At 36.5% G+C, this 27,797-nt stretch overlaps 1 protein-coding gene across 15 annotated transcripts in view; it reads right to left on the reverse strand.

The window, feature by feature from the left end:
* The window catches only part of TSC22D1 (TSC22 domain family member 1), a 95,618-nt gene that overhangs the window by 63,772 nt on the left and 4,049 nt on the right, over window positions 1-27,797 (reverse strand). For 4 of the 15 annotated variants that reach the window (XR_010387235.1, XR_010387234.1, XR_010387233.1 and 1 more), the window contains exon 3: window positions 3,606-3,747. The exons of 9 other annotated variants lie outside the window; for them this stretch is intronic. Coding sequence is in view for 1 of the 6 variants with exons in the window: in XM_064504835.1 (XP_064360905.1) it covers window positions 3,657-3,747 (91 nt within the window). In the remaining 5 variants the exon portion in view is untranslated. Of the gene's footprint in view, window positions 1-375; window positions 3,748-27,797 lie in introns of those variants that run through there. 2 more of the 15 variants (XR_010387237.1, XM_064504835.1) reach the window with 2 other exon arrangements.

Here is a 27,797-nt window from a genome sequence, read left to right on the forward strand (position 1 = left end):
GAATTCAATGAAGAATGAGTCTTATTTTTTAAAACTAGAGTTACTCTTCCAAATAGAAGTTTTAAATAAATCTTAATCATAGTTTAACATTTATACAACTGAAATTCCCCTTAAGCATTTTGCCAACTAGACCAGAGTTTAATACAGTGTAACTGCTTTTTCCTCGCTTTTTAGCTGGACAAACACTATAATGAGTAATTTTCAATGTAAATAATTTTACATATGAACAGAGTAATTTTATATTTTATTTCTTACTTTTATTGTAGATATTAGCCCAACAGAGAAATTCTTCAAATAGAACTGCCAACTTCATACTTCAAGATGTAGCTTATTGTAACAGACTAGTTTTCCGAGCTTTGGCAATCCCTTTTTTCAGGTTACCAGGGAATTACCTTTGAACAGTCATGTTCCTTCTTTCATCCTCTTTCATAAAAGAGAGCATGCATACATATTTCAGCAATCTGTATGACAGAAGAATCATATGTGGTGTCTGATAAAATGCATTCTAATGATGTTTGTATAGACAACTCCACAGCCTTTATACTGCTGTTGAACAGAAGCTCTAGCAAGTATTTTGGTGAGCACTAAGGCACACTTAATGCACCAATAAAGCATGCTCTGTCTTTACCATATGAACTGAACATTTGAACTTCTGAATCCACCATTCAATTTAAATCAAGTTCGACACTGCAGACACCTCCAAATAAAAGGAAGGTTTCACGAAAACTGATGACTAAGTAGACAAGCAAGGCCCTCTTAATGCTTCCATGGACGCAAGGGGAGGGATATCAAGAGGATCTCCAATGTTACTCAGACAGACAACCACCAGCTCTCCAGGTAACACATCCTGAACTGATCCAGCAGCACAGTTTTTCACGCAGCCAGCAATCCAAAAGGCACATATAATAGAGGGAAATAACAGTGCAGGAGGAGGAGGAAAGAGATACTAGAAGAGCTTAAATTGGGGGGGGGGGGGGGGGCAGGAGGAGTTAGGGAAAGCAGTGTGGCAATAGGAAAGGGTCTGGAATTACTGCAGTGCCAGAGCAAAAGTGGCATGAGATACAAAGTCCTTGAAGGCCTACTTTTGTTAGTTCTAATCCTCAAAGAACATGCTGTTTGTTTCTCGAATAACAAAAATACCCAAGGAAAGACACAGACGCACAAAAATCAAACCTTTGAGCTCAGTTTGCTACATCCTGCACTCCCCCTGTAACAGAATGCCTGACTGAAGGGAACTCCACTGACTTGAACACTCTCACAGCACTGAATTTCTCCATCTGTGAAGCTGTTTGCAGGACTGAAGCCCATGTTATGGGCATAATGCTTAGACTTGAACATTTAGCCTGAGTATTACATCAGTCGTGCTATTTTTAAGTACAATTCAGCTTTTCCTTCATGACCTGATGCAAGCCTGTATGCCTCTTCTGCCGTTCGAAGGCAGTTTGATCAACACTCCCTTACTTGCCAAGTGTTTAAGAGCCATTCTAATCTCATACAGCAATGTCTACCAGTGAAAACATTTATTGAAAGCAAAGATGATTATGCTTGACAAGACAGCTGCTCTTATTCAATTTATCTTTTTGAATAATATGCAAAGTTGGCAAAACATTTTTTGTTATTACTTCCATTTTACTACTTCAGACTGCATGAATGACAGTATCCAGAAGTCTGGCATTACACTACAAAGGAAAGAAAGTAAGAAAGCCATCACAGGAACTAAACTCTGAAAACAAAGCTCTTTACACAGAAAGACACACTGAATACAGACAAATAAAAGCAGCATGACAGCTTAAACTTTAAAAGACCTAGATTATCAAGGTTTAAATAATCAAAGCAGGGGGCTCCGAAAGATGGCTTTCAATCTTCAAAACCCATAACCAGTATACAGCCTTGCTTGTGCTGTATTTCAAAGAGCTCAATCAGTTTATTTTGACAGACTTTTAATGCAATTTTAATCTGAAATTTGAACATGGATCATTTTATGACTGTTCAATGAACTCATCAGCACTTAACAGAGCCGTAAATGAAGCGTTTCGAAGAAATTAGGCCCTTTCCAAGGGCATTTTGTAACAGATATAATGGCTCTCCCCACCCTTTTAATTGCACATATTGGGAGAGTAGAACATGAGGCTGAGGGTTTCTAAGCACCCAACATTTTAGGAAACCCTTCCCCTTTAACCAACAGCAGTTGAGGTGAATGCTTTGGAAGTGTCCTCCAAGAGCAACTGGTTCTGAGCGCCCAGTCTGAAGTGTCCTTGGCTCAGTTTCAGAAGCATGCTTCCTTTCAGACCACCAACACAAGCGTGCCTTAGAAAAATATGAAGCAAGACTACTCCACACTAGAACATACACCATCCAAGAGACATAATGAAGTAAAGAATTAACTAGAAACAAAAAGGTTTTATAAAAACGCAAAGCTACAACAGAATGGAATGCAACAGATGAGTCAGAAGTACAAGTAAGAGAACCACATCTGAAAATGTTTCTCCACAATCCTTTGGGGAAAGGGGGAAAACCAAACTCCCCTTACTGTATAAGACCTTCTGCTTATCTACCTAGCACAAATCAAAGTTCAAAATATTTCTATAAGAAGTCATAACCACATTTATATCAGCACGTGAAAGGTGGTGCATATGCTCTTAGAAAGAATTTGACACACCCCTTAGCTAAAAAGCTTAGCTAAAATGGAAAATTTGACAGCCACCTCAGCCTAAGATTTCTGTAGAAAAGCAGCAGAATTTTATCTTTAAACAATCTGCTGATCTTTCCCCAGTTATGTCGCATATAAAAAAAGTTTTACAGTTTTCAGATAGTCTAGAATCTCAGAACTTTAAAGTCTGCATTGTTGAGTAACTTAATTCAATTAGGAGGCTACAATCCCCAGTTTGTCTTTTATACTGACTTCACCCATAGACTTGCTTTTATTTTCATCATGGTACATTCAGGACGACACTGGAAATACATGAAATACCAGCCATAACACTGATAAGCCTAAATTTGGTTTCCCATGATCCATTTTTAAGATTTATGATTTGTGAAACTCTTGCTGTCATGGTGATATGACGACTCCAAATTACTAGGCCTGGCAAGGGGAGGACAATTGCGGATATCAGCTTTCTACTATTTCTTTTTACAATTTAACATCCTGGCCTTTTCAAAAATACTTCTTCATGAACTTCTGTAAAGTTATCAGGTGTATGAAGAAGGATATCTAGCTGTCAATTCTTCCACCTTTGTTTTGCCTTGCATTATCTGCCAAAGCCATTTAGACAAATTTGTCAAACGGGAAAAGAAATACTTGGGATGGATCTGAACAAGGATTCAGTAGCATATTCCACTTTCCTGGCTCCAATACACCCATTCTGGTCTGTTTACTGGCCAAAGTAAAACCACAGAAAACCTAACAAGTTCTGAACTGCTGGTACAACTGGAGTCTGAGCAAGTCATTTTCACTGCATCACCCAGTTATGCCACGTTTTCTAGTTCAGAAGATAAAAAAAGAGGAAAGGAAAACAATGAGCACAGCCTTTGCAGTGCTGGCAGACCTGAAAATAGTAGGTCCAAAGTATCCTAGGTACAGCCTACTGACCCCTTGAAAGACTTACCTTGGAGCATACAGCAAGTCCAATGCACATGCGTTTCCACACCCATGTGCCTCATCTATGCATACACGGCTGCAGCTTCCTCTGGAAGAAATTCCAGTGCCTGCATAGGTTGACAGCTGTCCAGAAACTTGCAGGTTGCTGCCTAAAGCAATAGGGTAACAGCATACCATGAAAAGTGGAAGACTTGGCAAACAGACAAAGCCAGGACAACGGGTTCGCGTAAGGCACTCTGTCGCACTTCATGGTTCTTTACTTCAGGCTTTTGTTTCTCCTCTACGAGCACCAATGAAAAATAATTACAGTAAAACAATACAACCCAGACTTTCTTTCCTTACAGACTTCCCCCAAAATGAGCATCTAAAAAACAACACACAATCCCAAAGATTCAAACTCAAGGCAGCTTTGTTGATTGCACTGTGAATCCCAAGACAGAAGATGTCATGAAGGGGGAAATATGGCTAAAAGGATATAAAGGATGAGACAGACAAGCATTCGTTACAGAAGACAAGAAATAATAGGTATTTCATGGTATTTCAAGAAATTTTAGTTTACATAAAGCTAGGTGCTCTCTCTCTAGAGTACTAAATTAAAATGATAAAATCAAATATTCACCATACTAATGCTTAAGATATAGAACAGCACATAAATTCCAAAGCTTGCTAAAATGTGCTACTTTCAGTTAAAACTTGAAATCAAATACAGTATCAGGTTTCAATAAACTAAATATAGCCAATAATCAGAACCAAAACTGTTGGGCTTAGCAGGGACAGGATACTGCAGTAGATTGCCCATACTTCTTCCTTTCCTCTCCCCCAAAGGTTGTCCCAATTGAAGCTTCAAATGAAGCGAACAAAGAGGGAAAGGAGAAGAGAGAGATGCAGATAGCAAGCAGAGAAAGGTAAGACATGGCCTTATGAAGAAGCAAGTTGTTCAAAGCGAGCATGTGATTGAAACTTACAGTGATAGCTAAACCAAATTCCTTAAAAATGCTTCTGGGGAGGAGGAAAAAAAACAAACAACAAAACACACCTAAAAACAAACTGTAGGTGAGTACCAGGAAGCAAATTAAAGGTGTTCTAGAGAAAAACAAGAATTAACTGCAAGCTTAAAGAGAGTACCACAAGTCAGGTTTGTAGTCTACACATCAACCTAAGATAGTTAAGATTTTCATTTCAGTTCTGATATGGAGAAAGAATATTACCACTGTTTTAGTGAAGCACCACCTTCAGTTCCTATCCTAACATCCCAAGTCCCAATTTTTATCCTCATTTCTTCTTAAAAGTTGCTGAATGACTAATCATATTTTCTTGCCACACAGAGTAAAGCACATTTGGAAACAGTTATTCTAAAAGATACCAAATTTATCAAATGGAATAATAAGGATATTCCAGTGTAGAAATTCCCGAGTCTCTGATGCAATCAAGGCAAGGAACTAATGACTTTTCCCCTTCCTTCTCCTCCTCCCGCCCATTTTTCGAAGGTGGGGAACAATGGTACTTCATTACAGGAAACAGCAGCTGCATTTGAGACTTGTATACTAATTTTTTGGGAAAAAAACAGGCTTTTTCATTGCAGGAACTATGACACATTCATTAAAGCACAATGCACTACAAGGCCATTTGTACAAGTAATTGTATATTTAACATATCATTCTGACATCTCATTATCGAAGCGAGAAACTTTGTTTATATACATGTCACAAGTAGCTTTTTCCTGATTTAGGGGCAGCCTTTCTCTGTTAGCTGAGAACCTCTTCCAGGCAATAAACCATACCTCAACCGATTGGAAGAGTCTATTATTGATTCATAACTAAAAATCCATATGCAGCAAAAACAGGACATCACATAACAAAGCCTGTATCTTAAAGTTTGTTTCAAGGGTGCAAAGTGGATAATGATGGTAAATTCTTATCCAGCTGATACAATCCTGAATCTGAGCATGAAATGTGCAGTTTTGTTTTTTTTTTTTAAGACACCCCACCACTCTATAACTACTGTTTTGCAACTGGAGAGCCAAGAGACAGTTACAGAAAATGCCTGGATTTTCTTTTATCTATATGCAACTTCACCCAGGAAACACAAAGACATGAAAAAAGAAAAGGTGAACAGAAGCAGAAGCTTCAAAGAGCCAGTTCCAGAAGGAGCAAAGATAGCAAGTAATATTCAGGGATGCTATTTTTTTTTCTTTTTTAATCGACTTCAAGGGAATTCCATCAGGATGCTTTGGGACACATTGTGTTTGAAGAGAGTACATGGCAAGACTACTAAATAAACTAAATGAGAAGAGAAAGTAAATAATGCAATGCACCTTTTGGAGCAAGGATATTAGCATAGGAAATAAAAAAAGACCTGGGTTTTTAATTACCATTAACGCAAATGCGTAAGCAAAATTAAAGGGTTTGTAAAGCCACAGAAGATTAAACAGCTCCTCCTTAGTTGTTAAGTAAACATTTCTAGTCACTTGAGACTCTTTAAAGACAGTGATTTATGTAAACTGGGCCAAGACTTTGAAATTAGCATAAGCATTTCATATTTTAAATTTATAATATGTATAATAAGATAAGGTTTTAAATATAAAGGTTTTTTTTTAAATGCCATTAAGTCCCTTTTAGTTTTTACAAATTAATAGTCACATTAATGTTACAAAAACCACTATATTGCAAACACAGTAGAAGAGATGTAACATGACTCATATGAACAATCCCACTGACTTTAATGAAAACTCTAAGTACATGTGTGTTTTAAGCTAGTTACATTATTAAAAACCTTAGCGATGTAGAAAATTTCAGCATTACCAATGAGCTGTTAATTAAGTGTAGAATAAACAGTAGTGAGAACCTACTTGTACACAAAGTTGTGAAAAATCAGAAGCCTCAAAGGGAAGACATCCAAAATCCTATTTCTGGCGTTCATTAAAAGATTTTCAGTACGTTAAATGATCTAGCATAAAAATATCCTCACCTTAAACATTATCACATGAATAAAGTATTTTAGCTACCTTAATTTATGGAAAATAAACTGAGATATGGGTTGGAACAGCCATAGCTAGAGCTATTTTATATTCTATTGAGGCAAAGTCACTTAGAATAACTCCTTTTATCCTTATCCCTTCCTCTCCTCCTCCATTTCCTCTCCAAAAGGTTTTTAAGTGTTTCCTTTGCCCCTTCTCCTTTATCAGCAATTTTGGTTAATCAGCATAGAAACATCACACCAAATCAGACCAGAGCCTAAGCTTGTTCATAATAAATCTCAGATGGTCAAATCTAGAAAACAGATCAAAAACATATCTGTACAGGCTCGATAGCAGCCTAAACTACTGATAATCTTGCAAGTTCACTTATGAATTGCTTTTTCAAAGCATCATTTAAGCAAAATCATGTAGAGAAAAAAAATTTTTTGTCAACCTTGAGACTAATATGACTTACCATAAGGAAGATGAGCAGAGCACTTTGTTTTAAACCTGGCTAGGACTGACACATTCAAAAGCTCATGATGCTGGAGGAAAACAACTGGGCTATATACTGGGTGAAACTATTAGGGATTCAGTTGACAACATTCAAATGCTCTTCTGCTTTATGCTGAATGATATTATTAACAAAGAGTGCCCACCCTTTCTCTTTTAGTGTGGGAAATAAGAAGGCTGGTTTGGTTTTCCACCCCACTTCCCCTCAAAAAAGCCAAAAGTTGTGACAGAGTGGGTCCTTATCCCTATATCAAAAGGGCAGACACACACAGGGAGGACCATTCCCAAATAATGGCAAACAAAAACAAAACCAGGTAGCTCTTTAAAAATGGAAAAGAGCATAGAAGTAATGGAAGCAAGGGCAACAGGACAAAGTTGCAAGCTCAAACGCTTTCCAAGCAACAACAGAAAATTCATTTGCCCCTCTGAATGTGAACCAGCTGGTGCAAGAGCCAGGTAAGAGGTTCAGAGAACAAACGTAATTAAGTCAGTATCAGACTGCAGCAATTCACATTTTTCTGCCTTCTGCTAGTGTTCCTGTAGAAAACCTTTCAGACAAAAGCAGAAGCATACAAACAAGCAGTTACGATATAAAATACCAATGAATTTTTGGAGAGTTAAGAGTAAACTCCAATAGAAAAATTCTTCCACAGCTATAGCAACTCTTCCTTTTCCTCAGAGGAAAATGGGCTCCAAATATCTAGAAGCAGTAAGCATTTATCAAAATAATCATTCCTTTTCCTAGATATATACAGGACTGCAAGAACAATCAAGTATCAACTAAAAAGTTAAACAAAAGATTTGTTTGTTGATCTCTCCTCCAACCTAAGCTTCCACACACTAAACCTCAGGTGTTGGGATTTTTTTAATTATTAAGTAGGCTTTCTATTAGAAAGCTAATTATTTAAACTGATTATATTAACCTTTAGAGGACAAATAGACTATTAGTACAAACAGAAGAATTTACAGCTTGTTTTGATCCTGGAATGCAGCATAAGGTCCTTTTGTGCAATAACTGAAAAGCTTTTAACAACATAGCGGGGATCAGATGATCGGAACCAAAACAGAAAACAGTGTTACACAAGTACCTGAATCAGGTTCCACAGTTCTCAGAACAGTTCATATTTTCCATGTAAATCTCAAACAATGCAAAAGTATGTTTCACTCTCATCCTAGATGAATGATACATTTATTAATAAACACAGTGACAGAAATTATACTTCTGTTGTGCGTTTCCATTTTCCTTTTGAGAGCTTCTGGAGCTGCTGGGTATTACCAGAGCTTATATTTTGAAAGAAGGTGGGTACTTGCAAGAACAACAAGATTTTAGTTGAGAGCTACATAATATGCAAGTGTTTCTATTCATTTTTGCATTTTTAAGGTACTGACATAGGAGTCACCAATTTCAATGCAATTTACATAGTAAGAATTATGCACTGGGCTGTTCTGGCTCCCTTATGTTTTCCTCTGCTGAGCTTCCTCTTCATCCTCACTTGACACACAGTTTAAAGAAAAAACACCAAAGTGGTAGCAAAGCTCTTTAATGGCAGGGGGAAGGATCTAAGTCGCACAAATTAACCAAGCCAAAGCATTTAAATATAGAAATTTAGCAAATCTCTTTCATATTTTTCTTTCATTAGTCTCAAGCCCCTAATTACACATACATGATCATTTCCCAAATGCAAACATTTCTTTTCAAATGCTAAATGGACTCAACACTTCTTTTTCTCTTTAATAACTTAACAAGTTTACCGGGAGCGTCTTACCTTAAATTCTCTTCTAGCAGCAGTAACAATCCATCCATCCCCACAACCTATTAACCAATACTGAATGCTTCAAGCAACTATTGCTGATAAAATCGTTGTGTAACATAAGCTTTTGCTGAAGATAAAAGACTGAAGCTTATCAGTTTGGGGGGGGGGGGGGGTCCAGTCAAGAATCACATGGAAAATGCTTCCAAAAAAACACTAGCCAATCTAAAACACTGAGCAAGTATGGCAGCTTGAAACAAGGTTTTAAACTTGAAGTAGTACATTGCACGCAATTATCCTCATCCGGAAGCATCACTAAAGCAACTCTCCTCTTTAATAGAAATGTCAAAACTGCTTCTTCCTCCTGCATCTCGTTCCAGGTCTACAAGTCCTCTTGCAAAATTAGGACATTATTTGTCCACAGATATTCCAGAATAGCGCTCTCCAAGCATTTCTCAATAGTATAGACCTAATCCTATTAAATAAAGATTACCAATATTTACAAATGAACAGGCAGAAGTTTCAATATTATTCTTTTCTACCATGCTTTTGAAGGCTGAAACACACCAGAAGCAAATCTTCAGGCTGAATCTTCCAGTAAAATGGTGCAATTCTCAGTGTTGTTTCTGGAACTGGAGTGATTTGTTTTCACTAATCATTCCAACATTTAGAAAGCTGTCAGTTTTCTGATTACAGAGATGCAAAGGTATGCACAGTAACAGGCACAACATTGTGTGTGCACACCCATATGCAATCCTGTCAGACCCACTCACTGAGGGAGCCAAAAATTGCCTATTTTAAAATATGATCTTTGATTACTTACAAAGTCATAGAAAATACAGTTATCCCTTTAGCAAAACTGAACAACCAACTAAGACAAGTTTTATATATGTACATGTGCACATATAGTTTTGTTTTGTCTGGAGAAGGGAGGACTTAAACTACCAGAGGTCTGTATTTTCTTTCCTTTTCTTTGTAAAAGCCCTTGAGGCTTTTTTAAATAAATAAATAAATAATGTATTTCTTAGTATCACAGATTGAAGAACCCATGGTTAGGAAAAGTCTGAATGAAGCTTCCCTGACAGAACCTACACAATACTACAATGCAAGTTTCAAATGCAGACTATCTGGAATGAGGAATAGATAAACAAATCTAATTTTATGAACAGTAGTCAAAGTGTAAGTAGAAAACACTTAGCAGCTAATCCTATTTTTAAGTGTTATACAGCACTTTCTAATCACATATTTGCAATGCTTCACTAAGGCTACAGAAAAAGGTTAGCACTAGACGAACAGGTGTTCCGGACCCAGTAAAACAGTCTACACAAGGGGAAAAAGACAGACGACCAACTAGAGAGCTTCACGCCAAAACAGTAAGCTTATGTGCAAAGAACACGTTTGCTAACTGCTCCTATACATTAATTATAATGCCACATAATGATTTGGAGCATATTATTTGGTCCTTTCACTTTAGTATTTTAAGTCAAACAAAATAATTTCCTCCAATATTACCCGTTGTTGCCACCCACAGGTAATATTCCAGATATCTAGAAAATGTTAAGGTATCAAATGCAAAGTAGTTTTTCAGCTTTATTAACTGGGATTAATTTAAAATGCTTGCTAACCTTTTCACAAAAAAAGAAAAAGATTAATAGGCCTTTCTGCATTTCGAAACTTATTACTCATTTTTCCACTAACTTATGACATAAAAGTTTTATGTTTGTATAACTGCCTCCTCAGCCCCCCCTCAAAAAAACACTCCACTTAAAAGTCTTATCTTCCTTCTCCAAATGCCAAGTACACCCCCTGAAAAGTCTGCAGACTCCTCCAGCTTCTAAAGCATGGTTCCTGGAGTAGGTGCTATAAATCAAATACAATAGGAATATTTATCTGATAGCCACAGATAAGGAAAGATAGATGTGGTACTCAGGACTTTTCTTAACCCAGGTTTTAACTTAGGTCTTTCCCACAACAATACTCTTTTGGGACCATATTCAGATCTTTTCCAAGCACAAATTCATGAAGCAAAACATTCATTTCCACAGGATGACTGGGCAAGATATGCACATTGTACTTAACTGCACAAATATTCTACTGTCAGATGGGTTAAAGCAGAAATACAACAGAATAAAAAAAGCTATTTTCAATATATCACAAACTAGACACTCTAAATAAAGTCATGAAAGAATTGAGCAGATGACTAAGAACTTCTGAAGCACATTTTTAAAGACTTCCGAATTTCTAGAATTGCTGACATATCAGATGCTCGCCAGATCTGCAAACATGTCAGAGGTCACTAAACCCTAAAGGAAACAAGTAGCTTGAAGTCAAATTCTTCCCCAGTGTTACTTGCTAGAATAAGGCATAACATGAGAATGTATAACTTTGATTTTTTTTGTTTTGAAATAGTGTAAAGGCATATGAAAAAAACATTCCAAGTGAATGCTTTGAAAAAAATATGCCAAATCTCACAGAAACCTAACACCATTCTTAAAATGAGCATTAGTGCTCCAGCTGTAAAACTGACCAAGCAGTCATATGTCCAGTGAAACTGTCTTGTTGTCTTTTTTACTGTGAAGACAGTTTAGAGCAGTTTTGGTAACAGCATTTACCTGATAGAATTGGGAGGGGAAACAAAGGAAACATTTCACATCTTTTACTCAGTCCTTTGCAGACAGCTATAACATTAAGGACATGATAATTTTAAATGCTTGCTACCAGCTGTTTATTCACTGGCAACAGCTAATGGAGTTACTCGCAGGAGCTTTAAGAGGGAGTATCCCAGCAGAAGGGATCTTTCCTCCCCTGAGGCAGAAGAGCAACTGGCGGAGGAGAGGGAGACAGAGGCTGTTGGAGGCTGTCCCCCTCCTGGTGGGTGCAGTGGTCCAGAAGAGGGTAAATGACAAGCCACATGCATCAATTCTTCACATAACCACCAACCATGTGGTTATATAAATAAGAACTATCCTAGAAAGGCCTGATGCATCTTTTTCAAACACTTGCATGTATAAGAAGGGAAAAGAGGAAAAAAAATTAAGAGCTAAAATTTATTCTTTGGACCTTATTATTGCAGCTTCCGTATTACTCCTTACAACTCTAGCATTTCCTTGCAGTTAGCTACCATATATGCAATCTTGTAATAGCATTAAAGTTATTGTTTTTCCAACAGGAATGGTTGTTTTTAATGAAGTGACTCCTCACAGGATTTCAAGTTCTCTCTCAAGTGTTTTGTTGAATAGACATATACTTTTAAATACTTTAAAAAAAAAACAGGCATCTGAAACTGTCTTTTGAAGCTTAGCTTACTACAGTGTTTAAAGTATTTTTCCTTCTTCTTTTACAGGCCTCTTGGATGTTTGCCAGTAGGGCTCTAATGTCAGTGCTGTAGCATCCAAAGAGCTATTTTAAGCCTTGCTGTGCTGACCATTACATTTTTCAAGCACGAGAACAGCTTCCTGAAAAATAACGATTGTGAATGAGTTTTTATTGTTAATGTATCTTGGTTTTGCTCACATGACACATCTTAATTTCCAAACTACACTTTGAGAGAGTATCATAGCCGCTATGTCTTTCCTCTATCGTAAAGATGCAACAACCTTAAACTTTTGCTACTCCATAAAGTCACTGACACATCATTGCATTCCTCCTAGCTTTTAGCAGCCACACGATCAATTCTGATTGTTCACACTTCTATAAACAAGTCAAGGGTATGGTCCTCTTCTGTACCTCTGTTCTTCCGTTTGACTCCATTAGTTCCCTTTTCTACCTTCCTACTTTGACATTGTTTCCAACAAAGTTAAAATACGGAATCTTATATTGTAGCTTATTTCTCATTTGGAAGAGGAAAGTATGCAGGAGTATCCTGTCTTCAACAGTTTCCAGCACCAGATACTCCAGAACAAAGTCACTGCAGAAGGTAGCTATGGCAAGCCTGTCTCAGGAAGATGCATTTGTTTCCCCTGGATTAGCGAGAAGTAGTCCAAGAAGCTGAAGCTAAGCGTCATTTACCTTTACTCGAGTACTATAACTCCATATACTTCCCTAAACAAACATACATAAATATCATTTAAAGAAAAAAGTGCGTATAACTTCAGTCTCCGCTATATCTTGCAACAATGAGCTCAATGTGATAACCCTATAAGAATTAATTTTGTCAGCTTGGTATCAGCCAAGTTTCAATTTTACTAGTGTCATCTTGTTCCTGAATCAGAGGGCACATATGAAGGGCCAGATCTGGTTCTAAGCTAATTTTCATGTAGAATAAGTTTGTTTGTTTTTTTTTAAAGGGAGGGGGGGAAGAGAGACATATCATGGCTTTAGGCTCCTTATGAGTCACTGTCTCAGCTAGAAGTCTGATTTACATTTACCATTCAGCTTCAGAGATTTGTTTTTCTTGTTTTAGGTATTACTTTATTATTTCATTTTAAATTCCTTCTAATCCCTATAGATCATACTTAGTCATTAAAAAAACCCCACAACACAACAATCTTATTCTGAAATGTTCTAGTAAAGGCTTCAGTGATGCAGCAGGCCTTAATTCATGTAGCATTATATTTTTAAAGGCTCAAGTTCAAACACTTGCTTAGGTTACAAGATGGCCATTCGAGGTTTTGTATTTGCCTATACCAAAACAGATTAATCATTCTGATACATGTGGCAGCAATTCTGTGCAACAGAGCTAGAACTCTAAATTAAACATATTAATCCAACCAGCATAATACTGGTTAAGACTGGAAAAACAGGAAGGCAAAAGCAACCAGATAAGATACTCCATAGTTACTTGAGGAACATATGTGACTATAAGGAAAGCTACCTGCCCTAACAGTGGCTCTGCTTCCTGTTGACACCAAACATTATAAGCAACACAAACCCAGCCCAAGAGGACAAGACAAAATATTTCTGGCCAAGTAAGAGCGACTCTCCAGAAAAAGACAGCAGGGAAAAATAATACAAGAGGAGGCCTTCTCACAGTCCAAAGAGATGAACTAGCAACACACAAACTTAGCACTTAGCTAATTTCTCATATTATGCTTTCTCTTACCTCCTTCTGTTGTTTGTGCTGCAAAGATTCACCAACAGTCTAGTCTTCCTGAACCAAAGCATGTATTCTTCATCAAGTGTTCTCAAGCAGAGAGCAGATGCTGAACTGAAGAGGACCAATTGACAAGCCCATGACCCAATGCAGAAGGCAAAGCAACTGCCAGACTCTATTCTAGACTTAAACAAGAAGGCTGAGATTTTATTTTTCTTAATGCATTCTCTCAAGAAGCACAGGAAAGGAGCAGAAGCAAGTGTTCAAGGCAGTATTTAAGTACATATTCAGAATGGCGAATATCCAGTGATGCTGGAACAGAACCAGTTCATGTCATGAAAAGCAAATACACAAGGAAATCTTAAAATGCAAGTTATGTGTACATAAAATATGCTAAACTGGTAAATCTACAATTAACGTAGACCAATTGTTTCCACTATCTACAATCCTGGTGAGTGTTCACCTCAGTAGTTAAGGCATCAGTTAGAACAGCCACCTCCAGGAGCACATGGCACCCCCACAACACTCAGCCACATCAGTCAGGCTGTACTAAACTCACTCTAGCTTGCCAAAACCTTCTCCACAAGTCACTTCTCCCTGTGGCGGTGGGCCTCTGTGGCCACAAGCTATCAGACAGAAGTAGAGGAAAAACTTCCATGCCATCCGAGTTATTTCGTGGGAAGGGAAGAGAAGCTCATACTTTTCTAGCTATCTGTTCTGCAGAAGGCCAACGGTTCAGAAATCTCTGTAGCATGAACTGTTCCACAAAACAAGCCTGAATACAAGATTTTCAAGCTCCCCACTTTTTTCTGCTGTCCACAAATATACATGTCACACAGCAATATGCAGCTCCCCTCTTCAGGGGCTGTTCTACTATGCTTATCAATTACTCAGCTGAATTAACACAGGTCTGTCCCTCAAGAAGGCCAAGCTACCATATCAGCAGCAGTCACCATGGAGCTTTAGATGTCTGCTGCCTTATGTCTTAACACAATTTCTGTAGTTAGTTTTCTGAAAAGTCACCACTCAAGAGCTAGTCTTAGTCTTGATGTTTCCTACCTATGCAATCTTAGTTCGGCCCACTAACATCAATATAGTACACAGAGAAAACTGCTTACTTCACCAGAAGAGGCATTTGCAAGTCTCTCTTCAGCTACTGCATTTCAAATACACCATTTCTTGCCAGTTCAAGATTACAATTTTTTTTTATGACCTAAGAACGGTCACACAGAAACCGATTACATTCATTCACAGACGTTACAACTAAAAAAAAATATTCAGATGTGGCTGGATTTTCTTCCATAAAAAAAACTACCTACTTTTACCAGTGATTACGTTTGGTACATTTTCTTTGTGGTCACTTAAGCCAGATTTAACTACCAATGGTCATTACTTCTTTTAACTCTTCTATAAGTAGCAAAACATAGCTATTTCCAGCAATCTCATGATTTAGAAAGGCTTGTTTCTTTTATCTTGGATATTCTTTAGAAGTGCGCAACTTAGGTCAATGGCTGAAAACATGCGATTCATAGGCACAAACTGAAACATCCAGTGTTCATCAGCCACACTGGAAGAAGCATTATATAAATACTACAGAAAAATTACTCTATGAATGTATATAATAATTTTAGTGTAAATTTATGCTGAAGTACAGACAGTAAATTCACTGAACTGAAAAGTAATCAAACAAATTTGCTTTTGGAAAAAACAGAATCCAAACTTATTTTACCATGAATTCTTTGCCCATCCTGATATTCCTGTAGAGAACAAAAATGAAGTTTTATAATTTGGCATATTGGTTACATTTTAAGAAGAGTATCCAAGAAAGCAAAATATCTCAGAAGTGGCATGGATTAAGAAGTTCTAACATATGCCTGAAAGAAGTTCTACGTATACCTACTACAATTTACTACAGAAAAATAAGATCTACCCTTGAACATTTCTGAACAACATGGACCTGACATTGCCAAGCTGTCTATGCCAAATTCTGCAAAGCTACAATGCAATATTATTATACCAATGCAATCTGTGCGACTGTTCTAAGGACCAAAGAAACAAAGCCATAGGAAGATTTGCCCAGATATCCTAAGACTATAGTCTTAAGCCAGAAACTATTAGCTTTCCTCTTAAGTCCCAGAGAGCATGCATAGTTCCTACCATAAAGCACTTTGTTCTAAAACCATATGAAAGTAACTCTGAGAAAGCAATTTTATAAAGTACCTATACTTTCATTCAATTACAAGATTTTTAAAAGCCAGAAGAGAAAGAAGAAAAAAGGAAGGTTTGGATTTTGAGTAATTGTTAGGATCTTGCATTGATCTCACTTAATTTTCTGCTTCAAACTTGAATGGAATATGTAAAGTATGTTATTGAAGAAAAGTTATTTAAATCTTGAATTTATTTTTTGTTGTATATTTTAAAAGTGAATAATTTTAAGACATTTATGCTTTAAGTTCCTGAAACATAAAGGATGGTTTAGGCTTTTTTCTTTTTTAAAAAAAAAAAAAAAGTTTCCTTACATGCTTCTCCAATTAACAGGTGTAGGGATTAGGTGTAGGGGGAGGGTTGCACATTTTTCTTAAACACTTTTTAGGTCAGTAAATCTCAAAGCAATCTTCTGTATGAAGATACATATGAACACATATTGAAGTTGTTCCGTGTTCCTTACGAAATTCTTAGGAAGACTGTTTCAGTAATACTTTCAGACAAAACACCTTCACCTAATAGCTTCATATCCACTAGAAAAGCACATTCTAAATATTTTAAATATCATCTGAACAATAAAAATACACAGTAAAGATTCTCAGAGATTGGTTTCTGAGTCTGAAAAATGCAAAGAGTGAAGATAACTACTGCTAGTCACAACTGTCTGCTATAACACGTTAGTATTTATTTTTCCTCTTCTACAGATTACAGTACTCTTCTAGAAGCCAAAAATATCCTTCCTGGCAGGTCCTTTTTCCATTTACATGCTAATTTCCGGTGCAATAAGACAACTGCTCAGTGACATCTGTGCTCCACCATAAGCAAGCAGCACCAAGAATATACACATCCCAAAAGCAGAGATAGTAAAACCTGACAGAAGCTAACCCATGTCCCGATCATGACAAAATGGCGGCTCAAACAAATCATTAGGTTCCAATGCAGTAACATTCCAGAAACTGTGTCCTTCATTAACAAAATACATCTTTGCGGGAATATACAGATGATTATCCTGCTTTGCTGCTGTGTTTCCCTTCCATAGATCACTGAAAACATTCAAGATTTTGCCCACTTTAAAGTACTCCATCCCCAAATCCATTCAGAAATAATATGCACAGGAGACAGCAAGTCCTTTTGAACAAAGATCGTATTTCCTGTTCTTTGTTAGACAGCAGCCAGCAAAGGGGAGCCCCAACTCATGGCTAGCTCTTTTAGCTACTACCACACGAATAATAAGAGGCTACATTGCCAACAACTGCACATAGTTAGCTCAAACACACATAAGCCCAATGCCATTTCTCAAAGAGAAAGCTTAAAAAAGCTCATATACCCTTTCCCCACTAAGAAAGAAAGAAAAAAACCAAAAAAACCAAAACCACCGTCATACACATATTCCACGCCTTCTTTCCTCCCTCCTCCCTCTCCAATCAAACATGCACTGAGGAGCTCCTCTCTTTTGCAAGGAATTACAGAATTGTAAACAGGCTTACAAACTTGGAAAGAAACAGAAGAACAAGGAGGCACACGCACTTCTTGCACCATTCCCTAAACAGTTATTCATAACTTGCCATTTCACCCAATTTAGGATATTAGGCCTACTAAAGAAACACTTGGCAGAGCAATATGCTGATCCATTCTTAACATAATAACCTCATTCAATAGATTAAAGAGGTACATTTATACCTTGAATTCATCTGAGTAGTACAGTAAATTATTTAACAAGTACTTAAAATATGCAGTCATTAACTCATGGTTCCTTTTATTTTATTTTCACTTAGTTTTATTTTATAACAGTGTAAGAAACAGGACCATAAGAGTAGCAATTGCTCCTTTTAAGTCAGCAATTTAAAAAAGATGATAATTAAGCTTTAAATATTCCCATATATGTGTATACATACAGATAAGGTAGTATACTGAATTTTAAACCCAAAAGTTTCCCCCAGAGTCAAACAGTTCAGTAGATATTTCAAGTTAAAGCCAGATCAAGATTGTCACTGAATGGCTTGTAACAAAATAATAATAATGCTGAATATAAAGTAACTACTACTATAAAATCCTTCCTTGCCAGACTTCAGAAATATTCAGAGCTTATTCCTATGAGTTTATAAGAATCCTCAATTGTGAGTGACATCAAGGGATGATGACAATCGATACCTTGCACAGGCTGCCACACACCACCAAAAGAAATAAACTGAGTCCGTCTGCTTCCCCTTACATGCCTTTCTGTAAGGCAGGCATTACTGCACGAACCTGCATCAAATCCAGGTCCACTTCTCCCGTTCCTGTACATAAGTGTTTGAAACTAAGAAATGGAAGACTGAAAACATTTCCTGTAGTTAATCAGACCTTAACTTCACAACTATTTTGTCTTTTTTAAAGCCTAGCACATAAACAAATTTAGGACACTACAACCATGAACAGAAATGAATATTAAGAAATCCTAGTGCCATTTATCAGAGGAGAATTGCCAACCTTAAAGTCATTCAGAAAATCTATGAAAGTTAGTTTTTTGACTAATCTTAGCCTAGTTCACTTGCAACATACACTAAACAAGCAATACATGATTCAGGTTCTGCCAGTAGTTTTACCTTGCTCCTCTTTAAAAGAGCTAGATTTCAAAATTGCAGTCAAAACAAAAGTCAAAGCAATCACACAAGAGGTACTGAATTTTATTTTTATCATAATCTTCCTTCAGTCTTTTGATTTATATTCCCTACAATGAGAGGGCGAGGATTAAAATAAAATAAGGTTCTACATTAAATTCTGCACTCTGTTGAGATGTTACATTTTGACCCAGCCTAAGACAAAGGCTTTTCTCAGAGTAGTTTGAAGATAGCTCATGCAGAGAAAGTAATACTGAAAATATTAGAGCAATCTTACATTCACTTCTTTAAATGACTTCCTAAGACCTTATTAGTTGCAACAGCACTGTGCATTTAGAAACAAGTTTAATATGGTTAGTTCTTGTCTTTGTTTCTTCAGTTCTTTCTATATAAAGTTATGAATGCCAGTCATCAGCTCTCTCTTTCACCCATACACAACTGTGACAGAGTTGGGTGAAATGAAGGTCAGAGGAGGCTTAAGAGGAGTTTAAGTTCTCTCTCATCTTGACAGGGATTTCATCCCTCTACATTGTGCAGCTGGACTTCAAAGTTACTGAAAAAAAATATTAGAAGGTATTTCTATCCCATACATTTATTCACAACCACTTAAAGGAAAAATATCATTTCTAAACTGAGCACAGGCAACTCACCACAGATATCAACTTCAGATACTTACAAGATACTTGCACTGCCATTAAAAGGATTGCTAACTAGATACATAAGCACAGAAGATTAACACTCAGCTAACAATAATTATTCCTGTTACTGACCCATAAGACATCAGTTTACAAATAAGAAGTCAGCAATGTTTGCAAAAAACATAGTAAGTTACATTTGGTTGGTACCTCCTGATCTTACGGGAATGAATTGAGTGTAATGCTCAGGAAACTGAGGTAAGCACATACCAATAGCACTTTGTGTTGAAATTATCACACCTACATGCCCCATCTTTAAGAACTATACTGCAGTATAGTACTATAAAAAACAATTATTAAACACACAGAAAGACATGTTTTCAGCTGCTTTAAGTACTGTCTCTAATACTTAACACAGCACTTCAATGCTGTTACTTAAGCAACGGATACAGAAGTTCAAACTCTTCATTACACATGAAGAAATCAAGAGTCCTGCAAAGCTCTTGCTGAATACCTGCACTAATTACAACAACAAGAAGAGATATACAAACAGGTTGAAAAAGTATTAATTCCTGCACAAACTCACACAGTTTGCCTAGTTCAGTAGTTTATAAAACCTAGCAGCAGCAGGTTAGGAAACAGTCTACAAACAGCTTCCAGTTGCTATCAAATTTATACCTTACTAGAAATACTGTCCGCATCTTTTCAGCAGACTGTGAGCCCATCTGTATCTTTCAGTTAAGCCTAAACTTACAGAAGATCTTCTGGTGTTTTTTTTTAAGCAAATTATAAATCTGTACACCTCCACCATACTCAAAAGAACAGGTCTTTCAGAAGTACATAGACAGATTACCAAAATACCCCTCAAATTTTAATAAAATATGAAGTGCAGTTCTCAGTTTTCTTGAGAAAAAAGTGAAGTGCAACAAATGCAGGTACCACAGATGTTCAAGGATTAGTCAGTTTTAGAAACGTGTTAAATTTCTAATCCTTAATGATGAAAAACCTTTAACTGTGTTACTTCTGGCTCTGTTCTTCTTAAATACTTTCAAAATTTTGCCCCCATTTCAGTTTGTAAAAAACAAAAAAAAAAGAAAGAAAAAAAACACACACACACTATAACCCAGCAATGAGGATTAATAATAAAGGATAATTTGTTTAGGAGGCAGTTCTGTGCTGAACAAAGCAAAACCACCTTGACTCTTTTGGAGCACTGCTGGCCCTGCATTGCAAGAAGTAATACAAATTGGGAAGGGAACTTCAAGCCTGAATGCCTACAATGCTTAATTATGCGTCCCGATTATCAAAGGTACTCAATACGTGAAGTTTTCCTGGTGCTATGTACCTCATGAAAGCAGCATAGTAAGCATTTACTTCAACAAGAAGGAAAAAAAAAAGAGATTAACATAGCACAGCACAGATTGGCCTAAGTCCCCAAATTTAGGAAAATACCAAAACATGTATTTTACATGCTTAGCTCAGCAGTGAGAACTTGATTCCATATATACACATGGAGCAATACTTACATACTGGAACTCACTGCAAAGTTTACACAGCCCAATGTAAATGATTTGCACCAACCCCCAACCCCTCAAAAAAAGAATTCATGTAGCAGTTATTTTAAATTTACAGTAGTATTTAGGCTCAATAGACACTTTCTCGAATTTTAAATATTATGATAAAAAGACTAATCAGTAATTCTCCAGTTTCACTAAACAGTAAAAAAAAATAGTTAAGTCACCAACAATATGAAAACAACTTAGATGAAGTCACAACCAGCAAATGCAAGTTAAAACTGTGGAGCAGAAAAATTCACAAGTCACCCTGAACTACGAAAATAAAATGCCAACAAAATTTTTAAAAGTGTTATAACGAAAGAATTGCTGGCTCAAGGGAAAATGCTGAAAGAGTTTACTGTGACTGTTCTAGTCTACTTAAACACACATTTGTGATTTTACTTTGAAAGTGTAAATATTTCTGTAAAATTGAACAAGCTCTATTATTAAAGTGTAATGTTTTATTTGTATTGTGATGAGTAACATTAAGCTCTGCATGACACCAAAGTCAGAAATCCTCATTTAGGAGGCACTAGCACATCAGTTAGTCCTTCAGTTAACTAACAATGATAAACTATCCGGTCTATCACATGTAATACTCTTGAGCATTTGCATGTATAGGGTTGTTAAAATCCCTGCCTGTCAAACTGTGCAACCTCTAATTCTCTCAGAAAAATCTCTCCAGCTTCAGTGGAAGATGGAGACTTTTGCATATAACTAACCACAAACAAAATCCTGCTTCAAAAACTGATAATGCGTAACAGGTGTTTGGTGGCTCCCACAAAATGAGCCGATAAGGGTTTCTGCACCACAACAGGCTGCAGCACAATTACTTTGTTAGCAAACTGCAAAGACAGACCAAGTCTCACATCGTTATAGACTAAGACATTAAAGCCAGAAAGGTGATTAGCTGCCCCAGTTTGATACACATATTACACAGCTATTCTACCACGCAATTCATAACTCTATTTTAGCCTACTCTCAAACATTCACAGAGGGAGTGGTATCTCCAGTCACTTCTCCATCTTAGGCTATGGTTTCTTGTGCAATTACACTGAGAATAAACCAGTTCTCTATTTAGCGACTATTACCGTGAAATAATTTACTGAATAATCATGATCTCCTACCTGCAGTCCCTGCTTAATACACTGTTAAAGCATGCTTTTGCTTAATAGTATAGTCTTGGGTGCCCAAAGTGCAGTAAGGGAAAAGTATAGGCCCACTTACAGTCATTTGTAAAAGTATAATACATATTATACACATAGCATGTTTTACTCTACGTTAATCAAGAATAGAAAACAACCAGAGCATAAAACCAATGAGAACAAAGATGCATTATGCTTTTCTGTTCTTGATTGTGGTTTACCTATACCATACTGCAAACCCAGATCACATCATATTACTCCAAGAAGGGTCATACCAAGAATCCATTTATTATTATTGCACTGATATTTGTGTGCATAATATCTTCTCACAATACTATGCTAGAAATAGTGTTTACAACTTTATCTACTTCCTAAGCCTTTTCAGGCCTGTCCCTATACAGCTCACATTCTCCATTACCTTCTGTAAAGTGAAGAGCTTAGTTATTATAGTTTTGTTTGTAGCACAGCTGTGCAAGTCATGCATCTTTTTACTCACGCTTAAGCAAGGCATAGCATAATGGCTTTCCTTTTTTTGTAACTTCACTAGCTTAACAGTCAACATTACAGTCATTACTCTATTGGAGCATTATCTAAATCGTGGTAACCTGTCAAGCCTGAAACACTCCATTGCCCATACACAAACTGAGGAACAGATGATTCTAATTTCCAGTTTAGTCTGTAACTTTAAAAAAGCAAATCCCTAAGAAAGCAAAGATTGCTTTTCAGCATTAAATCTCAAGAAATTTTTTTTTTTTGGTGTACACTTATATAGATAATGTAGTCTGCGTATACATTGACAACTTCCAAAGAGCAGCCAAAACTAGAGTGGTAAAGAACATTTTCTGGAAATCAAGTTATCAGTTGGACAAGCACATTTCTCAGCATCTCCAACAGCCTGCCTTATCTTGCTTACAGTGTTAAATTACTGCTTTTACAACCCCTAAATCTGCTGATTCTTCCTGTCCTTAAAGACAATGGAATACCAAGCACTGTAGCAATCCTTGGTATGAGATGTACCGTGGCACAGAGGGAACATGTCTGTGAGACCCCATGGCTTTCTGCCTCGATCAAGCTCACTCCTTCGCTCATACTACAGCCACAGAATGAAGGCAGAGCAATTGCTGCTGTCATTACATACACTGAAAACTGTGCTCAGTTGGGATAGCTGATGTCCAGCATCGCAGAATTCAATCCACAAGAGTCACAGTGAATCAAGACTGCTGCAGAGATGTGTAGGAGAGCAGCCATCTCTTTCAACTATAACTGGCTAGTGGACATACAAAATGCAAACCCTAAACCCTAAATTCTTCCTTGTTCTTTATTTACAGCACAGAACTAACAAAGTCTCTTCTGCCAGTGGAGGTATTTTATTCCATCAGATGAAGTGAGAAGCTCAACTTGGCAGCATGACACAACAGCAACTGTATTTTCTTCACCAACAAAGTGCTCTCTCTATTCATTCAATTGACCTACTATTATTGAGGGTAAATGCTTTTTGAGTTTCAGAAATGGTCAAATTGAAGATACAGACTTTAAAAAAAAATCTGGAAATCAAGTTCTGTGATTTTCAAATCAGTGGCAAGTCTGCAAAGTGAATATAACTTCTGAAAAATGGAAGACAGTAACACTGCCACTACGGGGATTAACGATGCAACTTACAGAAACCACCATAAATCCATGCAAACCCCTGTTGTGAAGTACCTTCTTAAAGCATCTTTGTCCTCTTCCCCAAATACACAAGAAATGATAAAATCTCTAAGTCCACATAAACTCCAAAACAACTTATCAAACAAAAAGGAAAGCTTGCAAAACAGTTATCACATAAATAAAAAAAAAATGTAATTGAAACTTGAAGTTCTACTTTCGAATATGTTAATTCACTACCGCTTATAAACATCTTCAACAAATATTAACCTACATCTATAACCAAAAAAAGTCTCATTTGTACCTGACAGATCCTCATACAATATACCTATGTATATGATTATATTTTACCCAATTTCCTGAATGTACTCTCTTCCTTTACAAGCTACTACTAGTTACCAGAGACTACTACTAGAGATTCTTGAAAGTCTATTTACAAGTGTTTCAATTCACATGTTCAGCTTTAATCTTCCAGGCTTTCCACAGATTTAATAACAAGCCAAAATATATATGCTATACATAAACCTGTCCTTCAGAATTTTTTGTTGTCTGTCCAGTTGTAAGGAGATTTAAATAAAAAGTTATCTTCAAAGAGAAAAAGATAATAAATTGTAAAATAATAAACAATACTTCAAATTTCTATGTCAATTTTATTGGGTTTTCATCTTTTCCTTCTTTCTCTTTTGCTTCACTGCTGAATGAAATGCACAAATAGGTGAAAACAGCTTGTATCAGATGAAAGAATGAAAGCAACTCTACAGAAAATGCTGTCAAGGACAGAGAAAGTTGTTAGTTCTCTTATCTTTCATTTATACTGTTACTCAAAAGCAGATTGTATATAAAGTTTAAAATTAAATTGGTTTTACAGTCACTTACAGCAGCCCCTATTAAGAAAAAAAATCCATGTATTTTACCACATTTAAGTTTTCACTTTACAGGTAATTTAAGAACTGTTCTTGTCATCTGCACAAATTCTTCTTGAGTATCTGCAGAATAACGAAGAATTGTCTAGAAAGATATAAAACTGACTCACTTTGTAACGTGAAGTATAAATTTACAAAAGAATTCAGCACAATGTTTTCCATACTTAAAGATTTCAAAAGCATTAAAGTAAAACAAAAGAAATCCTCCTCTACTATTTTAAAGATGAAATACTTAGCTCAAAAGAACATGTCTAAAATGGACTGAACTGCATAAACTGAAGTAACAGGCACAAGTCTAAGGAAGTAAATATATGAAAAATCATGTGTTTAAAACAAAACAAAATCCATACCATGACTCAAGAAATAAAAGAGAGAAATACTTAACTTCAACAGCAAAAAAAAAAGCCTGTATTTTTGAAGATTGAGATATTAAAACAGATGGTGAGTCTACCAGCATTTAAATACCTGAGGCATACCTGACAAGCTGAAGGAATAGCAGTCTGAGGAACTAGTTTCTAATTCAGAAAATGTAATAGTACTGTTTACATCTTCTCCTTAACAAATGAAGTTTGCAAATTAATCTTCCATAGGGCATTCTGTCAAGCAGTTCATTTTTAATATCTCTTATTTCAAATTGCAGTGGAGATTAAAAAACTCATTCATATTGGGAAAATAATGGTTACTTGTTTCAAAGCAGATGCACTCTATGCTGTCTACATTTAAAAGACATAATGCCCTGATAACAGGCATAGAAAGGACTGCAAATGGTATTCAAAAAAAAAAAAAGGACAAGACTGAAAACTTAAAGATGCTGGCATGTCTTTATACACAGTTATATATGGGTTTAATGAAAGCTGAGAGTTAATCTAAACAAGATGGTTCAGATGTTTCTTCAAAGGCACACTAAATGGAATTTTACAGCTTCTTCACCAGCCCAATTATGTCATCATTTGCATTTTTTTTTCCTACTTTTTCCCTAGCCAAGTTTAGAACCACTTCAAATGTATCAATATCTATCTTGAACAATAAATATATACATATATAATTTCACTCATTTCACTTGTATGCATATTTACAGTATATCTGCTCTTTAAAAGTTTAGGTACTTATATAATACACAGTCCTCTACCTCCTGCAAAAAGAGAGAATAATCCAACAAACGGCCAAAAACTCTCAAGATAACTCTGGCCAGAGACATTCAAAGGCATGAAGATAAGAGAATAATAGCGTATCTTGCACTACTTTTAGGAAGTGACAAGATCCAAGCCCCAGACCAAAAGTAATTCCACAGCCAAGAGGACAATACATAAAACATCTTGACATGAGATTCCCTGGAAGTGGAAACAGCGACCTCCCTAATTTTTTTTAGTTTTACAGGGAGATACACAGAGAGAAGATGCCTCTGTAAATTATCTCCCTCATTATACACAAAAGTGAATTCATCAAAACTGCAACACAAAAGAAAAAAAATGGTCTCCATTTAATAGCACAGAGTCATATCCTGCTCTATGTAAAGCATCTAAATGATTTTCCAATTGTAGCTAAACAAAAGTAAAGTCTACCTGGAGATGACAGATAAAGACACAACATGCATGGGAGAAGAAAGGATGTGATCTTTGGCCAGCCAAACAACAGAGGAAAAAGGCATTTCTGCCTATTGTTACCTTGAGACACTTAAACATTCTGGGAAAAACTAGCAATCATGACAGATAGCTAACATGTGCTCTTAAAATCTGGGTACAGTCACATGCTAGATGTGATGTCTCAAAACACTTTCAATACTAACAAGCTTATGATTCTCTTACTCAGTTGGAACCTCTTGGAAGCTTTATATATATTTATAAAAAAGCCCCAAGGAAAAGGAGGATCAGTGTTCCAGTTTAGAAAGACTGAAGGAAAGCAAAGCAAATAAAACAAACTTCCAAGAAAACTATTAGTAGCATTACAGTGACATTGTGGGCTTTAACACCTCAGTCTGTCTTCTACCACCTTCACATACTTATTGACTAAAAACAATCAAACCAGAATGGTGTTGGAACTTGTCTTCCAGCACTCCTGGAAGACAAGCTGCTACTCATTATAGCTCTCTGGCATCTTAGAAAGAAGTGATGAAAGCCACTAAGACAGTCAACACCTCATGATCAGCATAATCAAAGACTGCTGATAGAGTTAGCATTTTCAATATTAAGGATCCAACCTTTCCCACGAATTTTTTTTTTTTTTAAAGTTTGTCCACTGTTTTTTCTCCTGTCATGGCACCAAGAAGATAATTCAAGTACCTCACCTCCCATTGCTATGACGTTCTTTCCCACCTTGAAAAGCATTTGGTGCTTTATTTTGTTTCCTTCCCTCAATCCAGGTTTTTTCTTTTACCGTGTTCTTTTCTATCCTCCCCTCGCTTTCAAGGTAAATTGTCCTAAATTATTTATTTTTCTCCTTTAGCATAGTTTCTTTTTAGACAGTAAGTTATTTTGGAGAAGAACCACAATCTTCCTATTCATTTGTCCTATCACAACAGGTCCTTAATAGAATAAGGAGTTTATGGACATAATTAATATTAAACAACTGCACTTTAAAAACCGCTGTTAAGACCACTTTATCCTGCACACAGGAGCCTTTGGCAACTGACACAGCTTCTTTGCGCACATTGTCAGTGAAACCAGAACATTCAAATGCATGTGCACGCACCATAAAGACCAACCAGTTCTCATTTATTTGAAAATGTGAAGGTGGGAGAAGGTGTACTGTTTGTTACTCTGACTGCACAAAACAGGCACATCAGATACAAAGGCTCACCGCCGCTCCGCAGGCCTGAGCTGCTCTCACAATGGATTAATATTTTGAAGCAAAACCACCTAGACCAAAAGAGCCCCAAGTTCAATTTAAAGAGCCACAAGAGTATTGCTGAACCTCCCTTTTCCCACCATACTCATTTGCCTAAAGCATCTCTTGGCTGTGAGAGAGAAGGCTTCTATATATACACCACAGGCTTGCAACTGGTTCAACTCGAGTAAGGTCAATACTTGAAAAGAGAAGCTGAAGCAGGATGAAGTCTAGGCTTGTATAAAAAAAATACTTAAGAATAGATATTAATTATTTCAGTATAATAAATAATCTAACCTACAGTCACCACTAGCATACCCACATTGCACAGTACTCTTTTGTCTCCCTCTATACAATGGTAATATACACATTGTCACAGATTGTTAAACAAAATTTACCCACGCAGCAGTTCCAGA

Source organism: Dromaius novaehollandiae, chromosome 1, assembly GCF_036370855.1.
Source record: "Dromaius novaehollandiae isolate bDroNov1 chromosome 1, bDroNov1.hap1, whole genome shotgun sequence".
Taxonomy (NCBI): Eukaryota; Metazoa; Chordata; class Aves; order Casuariiformes; family Dromaiidae; genus Dromaius; species Dromaius novaehollandiae.